Below are 6,819 nucleotides of genomic sequence, written 5' to 3'. Positions count from 1 at the left end.
CTAAGGTTTCCCCGAAATTGTGCAGGAACTCAAAACCATGAGGATGTTTCCGAATGCCTCTGGGGGCAGTCTGAGGCCATCGAGACGGGAGATCTCGGGCAGGTCAGTGTGGTCCGTTAGTTCCATGTCCTCCTTCACCTCCTTCATGAGCTGGTGGATCTCCCGCGCCTGCAAGCGCTCCTCGCGTTTTCTGCAATGGAGGAACAGGCTTGTCTATACCACCTTGGAAAGCTGGGATAGGAATTGCTTATCTGACAAAAAGACGTCTTATTCATCGCAAACCATTTACATTTTCAGTGACTTAACCGACTCTTAAAATCATGAATCTAAAATTCAAACAGATTTTTCTTCTAGTTCCTTTTGTCCCTTTTCCTTTCCTGGACAGCTCTCCCTAACACACTCCTCAGCCCCAACTTCCCTTCTCCCTTCCTTCCATCAACTTCCTCTCCAACGCCCAATCATCAAAGTCATCAGCATCTCCTACCTTTCTCTGGTTGCCCTTTTCTCTTCCTTCATCTCCTCTCTCCGTCTTTCTCTCTCCTCGTATCTTTTCCTCGCTTCAATGGCGCGCACTAGAACTCCATGGTATCTCCTCCTCTCCCGCTCCTGGTCACGGAGAAGGTAAGGAGAGAAAAGAAAATGTAAAGAAAATGATTGCCTTCCAATAACAAGTAAAACCGTTTAATAAAAATAAAGATACAAAATTTCCTCCCCTAAACGATGGAAATATTCTTACAAACACCGCAAAAAAAAGAAGAAAAATCACATTTCACATACATAACTAAAACGCAGAGAACTGAGCCTTGTTGGAATATTATCTGCGGTTTTTACAATCTCAATGTCAGACTGAAATGTTACTATCCCCCCAATAAACTTAGTGATGAATCTAATGCTTTCAAAAAATTCTAAATATCTACTGGAACTTTTCCATTTCTGGCTCGAGTGCAAAGTGAAGAGCATGGTACAGCTATGATTAATTTTTACATTTTTACATCCTACAATTTTTTTTCTCTCTCTCTTACCAGGATGTCACATTGAATGGCAAATAATCCATTACTAGCAAGTCTTAATTCATGCCTTTTATTTTCTTTCAGTCACTGGCTTTAGCTCTAAGGAACTCACTACCATGAACTTCTGAAACTACAGGGAAACAGATCAGGAAGTGAATATTGTCCAGCTTCAATACACACCATGTATCCCCCTGGTAGAAGCTTTTGCAATCTGATTTTGAAACAAGAGAGAACAATCTCCATACATTTCCAATTTTGCTCTGAACAACCTGAAAATGCTAAACCAAACAAACCAGGAGTGAACAATAATCATAGAAGAAAGTACAGTTTATTATGTTAAGAGAAACTTCATTACCATGCTCTTCTGACAGCTTGAAAACCTCCATTAAATCTGATTTATCCTCTGCCTTCAAGGAAAAATTACAAGTATAAATATATTAGTCAAAAACTAAGTACCAGTTTATAAACCTCTTTCTGTTTTCTGTTAGTTCAAGCATGTACACAAAATAACTACTACATCATACAAATAACAAAGAATCTAGGAAGCTATTAACTGCAATACATTACCAAGTTACACATTAGTTATCATTAACAAATCCCTAGGTAATGCATGCAAGCACCTGTGCTGGATGAAAAACTTGTGAGAGGATTGATTAGGATAACCACTGAGCCGTCTGTGATGAATTAGTCCATCTTCAAAAGCAAAAAAGGAAAAAAAAAAGGGGGACTTGTCTCCAATTTTGTCTTGCCGTTCATCCTTCTCTTGAAACCAATCATCCAAAACAAGGAAGGAAGTGAGAAGTCACAAGCACAAATCCCATTCCAACTCATAATTTAACAAATACATCCTAAGCTCTCTTTCCCATTACAGCTGACTGCAGACATGTCCTTGGCCAAATCAAGTGAAAAGGGTGTAATGGACATCAACCCCAATGAAAACAGCAATCAGTGTCTGTCTTAATCAATCTCTCTTCCGCTACAAACAACCACACACTGGCAGTCAACCACCTACAACTGGCCACGCGCACAGAGCACAAACAAGCATTACATCATGCAAAGCTACGAAGTGCGAACTTACCTGCTCATTGCTCATCTTCAAGGGAAAAAATAATCTCTCACTCGTCAACATTACATGAAGGAGCAAGACAATAATGGGATCTAAAGGGCAGGAAGCAAGCAGGAATGCATTAGGTTACACAAAACAACGTAACAATGAACAGTTTCACAAGTGCCTGGGAAATGCTATCAAGGACTTATTCTGGTTTAGCCTAATTATTCGCATTTGGTTCTTTGGATTAAGAATATGCCTCTCTGCATTCTCTTATTACAATTACCTACAATAATCTTTCTAATCTACTAAATCATATTACTTATTGTGAGCATTTGAGTAAATGTAAACAAGTTCAGTATACCAATCTATCATGAACTTGGACATTAACCTAAGTTAAAATATTCATTAAAGGAAGGATGTTTAACAATATCTATTCTCTTAATGATTATTATAGGCAAATTCACTCTCTTGTACTTAAGGGATAAAATCTGCATCAGTCATCCTCTGAAGTCAACTCAAAATGCAAAAATGACAAATTATTCTTTTTCTCTTTTTTTTTTTAAGTTCAATAACAGACAATAAGCAAGACAGCAGCACTTCCGGGCCTATCAACCACAGATCACATTCTTTTTCCGAGAGGTTTCAGCAGTAGTCTCTTCACATTTCACTTCTAATACACATTCACAATCCTTAGTTTCTAGGCGAGGTACTTCATGCATCTAATAAATAACGTATATACATATAAAAAAAAAAAAAAGAGTAATAACAAATGAAGTAAGAAAAAGATAAATGCATCTACGAGTTCATGCAGTACAGACAAGAGAAAAAAAAGCAGCAATAGTTTCACAATACAATAACTTTTGTGACAAGTGGGGTTTTGGGGACACACACAGTAAGGTTGGTGAGGGGGAATACAGGCGCACCGATCAAGTGGCGAGTGTTTCAAACTTTGGTGGTCTGAGGATAGCAGATCGTTTAAGAACATTTATGGGATTTGTCTCCATTCTGAACTGAATATCCAGCTTGATAAATATGAGATCTGGAGACAAGATCTTAATAAAATAGAGCTTAATGGTGATTAAGTTCTTTCAAGTATAAATTCATTTTGACAAAATTATTATTCAATATCAGTATGTGCTTTATAGATACTTTCTAGTATCAAAACATCTTTGATTTGAAAATTGTGCATAAACTTGCCACACTTCCTAAAGAAAATTTGCAATGACTTTACACAACTTAAAAAGCCAAAAATAGATGTAAATTTCTTTTAAATATCCTTCAATAAGAAACACCGAACACGTTTAGAAACACTCGGTCTTCAATCAGTGCGACCTGAGGGTGGAAGGACATACCAGCTCAAGAGTGTAGAGCATTTCACGTTGTTTGTTGAGCTCCTGTAGATACAATGCGGAACAACAATAATGTCAGAGTGTCAGAGAGTATGTGATACAATCAGCAGTCATGATTCTAATGCAATGCCACGGCAGTATGATTTTCCCATTCCTGGTTGTAGAGAAGAAAAAAATACAGCCTAGTGAGGAGACCTTTAGATCATAACTGCTGGCTGTGCCACATAATGTGGGGGCATGCTAATCAACTGTTAAGGCTACATAGTTGAGTGTCGGTGGAGGATTATGAAGAACATTCAAAATGGAAAAAATATAGAAAAGTAAAACCAAATCATTATGTACAAAATAATGAGTTTTTGCAATTGCTGATATAAATCTGCAACATCAAAGAGAGTGAACAATACAGTAATCATAGCAAAATGTCGTGTTTACACACACAGAAATCATAAAAAGAGGGTACGAGCTTCAATGGAGTACAAAAGCAGATTGCGACGAGTGCACAGCATGTCATACATTCCCCTGATGTGTGTAAACGCTGAATCCTTTCCGTTTCGCAAGTGACCATCCACCGACCCTCATCAAGTAAGACTCACCGAAGACTTTCACACTGACTGATGGATCAATGACATACATTAACTAGATTTAGATGCTCATGAGTCTTTCCAGGAGCAAGGAAGCTGCAAAGGGCTGCTTCCCTCATTCAGGGGAATTGGTGAAACATTCCTACGGGAGAAATCTACAGTCTTGTATTCAGTGACTTGTGAATTAGTCTCTCTACACTTTCTCTTTGTTATTCTACTTGGTGCCATTCCTACAGCATACACCTACTAAAATATGAAAGAGTACAGAGCAATGGCTGACGGGGCCAATGTGGTTCCACAATCATTGGGGTTACCATCTGTTCAACTCTGTCATGAACAGTTTCACTTCCTAAGGAACAACCTGAAATATGAAAGATCTTTTTTTTGTGATACGGTTCCAAGTGAGAATATATCTATCACTCTTTACCAAGCATTACCTCATCACTGATTTTACTGAATTCTTATGTCAACCTGCTTGAAGATTAGAAAAGCAAATATAAACATGATATCATTCTAAACACTAAAAAACATAGTTTTAACACTGAGATAAGCATGACTTTGATTAGAGTAGCACTTTCCTACCAGAGTTAGATTCATAATGGTTTTCATCACCACATTACACTCCTCTTCTGATTAAACCAAATTATGATGTCTCAGAATGTGCTCAAAACTTGATAACTCTCTCACATTATCCTTTAATATCCATTAATATGACTGTGTTTGCAGGGATCTATCACTGTTATAATGCCATTTTATTTATTTATTTTCAAAGTTTTCTCTTAAAAAGCTTTGACCTAAACTAATGAAGTTTTATTTCATAAGCCTGCAGTTTTTACAGCATATCAAGGCAACCCTTAGTTGCACCATCTCTATTCCTTATATTTATGCCATAAACCCTAAACTCGAACCATGATTTACTTTACTTACAAACACTGACACAACCAATACATCTTCGCATTTGAACGTTGTTTTTTTTTTTTTTTTTTTTTTTTTTTTTGGGGGGGGGGAATACTATTCACTCTCCCACCTTCTCTACTTCATTCTCTTTCTCTCACCTCTTTTCACTTCTTCGTAATGAATCACTTACTTTCAAGTATACAAACACTCTACTTCATCCTGATAAGAATTCTCCCTTCACTTAATATTGAAATAAGGATAAAAAATCTTATGAGGGGGGAGGGGTACTAGAACAAACGTGAAATACAGAAAAGAGAAAGCATTTACATCAATTAACTATTCAGTGAATATCAAAAATGATGAAGGAAAGCAACATCAACTCTAAAAAGTTTAAATCTGTCTCAAAGAGGGTTACCTTGCAACTGCCATGCAAAGTGGAGATGGGGTGAGAGGCTGTCTATGAAAGTTCACTCTCTTTCCCTTCTAGCAAAGGAGGTCTAACATTCACTTGTATTGTGTCTTATGCTTTTCTAAATTCCCTAACTGCAACCTTCAATTTATTCTTTTGTGTGTAAATAAATAAATAATCAATAAAAAAAAAAAAACACATTTTGTCTTTTTGTATCAAAGCTGCAAAATAATACAACACAGTTTACTTTTCGTAAAGCAAGAGGTGGGAGATTAAACGCAAGAAAGAGACTATACTCAGCTGAGCAAGTTGTGGTATGACTCTGCTTCATCTCATCCAAAATCAAGCGAAAGCAACTCTCTCTTCAGAGGCAAGACGGCCTTACTCCTGAAGAAGGGCCAACAGTCCTACTTTCTCTCTCTCTTCCAAATCATACCTACCTTGGGTCATGAGATTCTTAATACTTTTGTAATATCTATGCTTCAGATTTTCTTGGTCTTATGTATTTATATATATTCTCACACTGACACATTCTCAAAAAACTAGGGAGACAAATGAAAGCAAGAAAATGTATCTAAAGATGGATAGACTGATAGACCTACTATAAAAGCAGAATGGAAACAGCATCTTATCGTTGTGTTAAGGAATGCCAAAGACTTTTCATATGGATTCAAGCTTCTCCTCTGAGTCTTACAATTATCGGACAGATTCAGACGGAATGAGAAAAAAATATATATAAATAAATAAATAAATAATAAAAATATAAAAATATCTTCTCTCTCAGTAATATTTCAACAAGGCGCACTCTTCTCTGTATAATTAGGAGGCCAGGTATCTGAATTTAAATCTTTTTCTTTTCTCCTTTCCCTTCGTCAAACTCATTTCTCTTCCTTCTCTCTCTTTTCTTACTTCCATTCCAGATATAAGGTAAGAACATTGATTCACTAATCCTCACATCTTTTAATTATTCATTTTTTCATTCCAACCTCTTATTCATTGCCGAATACGCATTATCTTGACAAAGCTTCAGTCCACACCAAACCTACACGACGTCCTCCCCTTTTACCTGTTGTCTGAAATCCACACAACACCAACTTACCTGTTCCTTAATCAACTTCTGTTCTGCTTTTCTTGTTCTCTTTCCTGCAAATACATGATGATAATTAACAAAGGTACAGTGGACTTATATTAAAATTATGACTTTTCCTCACAACAATGCCAAAATTTGAGCAGATCTGATACAAACTCGGACTACAGCAAGGGAACAGAATTGCAATCCTAGATATGGGAAAAAAAAAGGTACCATACAATTTAATTTAATCACTAACTCAAAACCACTTACCAAAATTCAAACTCTATATAACCCCCGTGTGAAACAAGAAAGAAAGGGGGGGGAAAAATCAATACAGCCTTGTAGATCACCTAAAAAGAAAGAAAAAAGAAAAAGAGAGGAAAATTGGCCTATCACTGAACAGCAAGGCCGCAGGTGACCCTGGCTCCTAACACCTGATGCCTTCAGCCA

At 36.9% G+C, this 6,819-nt stretch overlaps 1 protein-coding gene across 1 annotated transcript; it reads right to left on the bottom strand.

The window, feature by feature from the left end:
• On the bottom strand, positions 1 to 6,437 carry LOC119571500 (bromodomain adjacent to zinc finger domain protein 2B-like). The gene is made up of 4 exons (XM_037918779.1): positions 6,397 to 6,437; positions 3,414 to 3,467; positions 485 to 606; positions 1 to 190 (listed from the first exon to the last, which is right to left on the bottom strand). Exons 2-4 carry the CDS (start codon positions 3,432 to 3,434, stop codon positions 1 to 3), a joined length of 333 nt encoding a protein of 110 aa, XP_037774707.1. The 5' UTR covers positions 3,435 to 3,467; positions 6,397 to 6,437.
• Between the last annotated feature and the right edge of the window lie 382 nt (positions 6,438 to 6,819).

This window comes from Penaeus monodon, unplaced genomic scaffold, assembly GCF_015228065.2.
Source record: "Penaeus monodon isolate SGIC_2016 unplaced genomic scaffold, NSTDA_Pmon_1 PmonScaffold_6597, whole genome shotgun sequence".
Taxonomy (NCBI): Eukaryota; Metazoa; Arthropoda; class Malacostraca; order Decapoda; family Penaeidae; genus Penaeus; species Penaeus monodon.
This window is presented reverse-complemented; position numbering and strand designations above follow the sequence as displayed.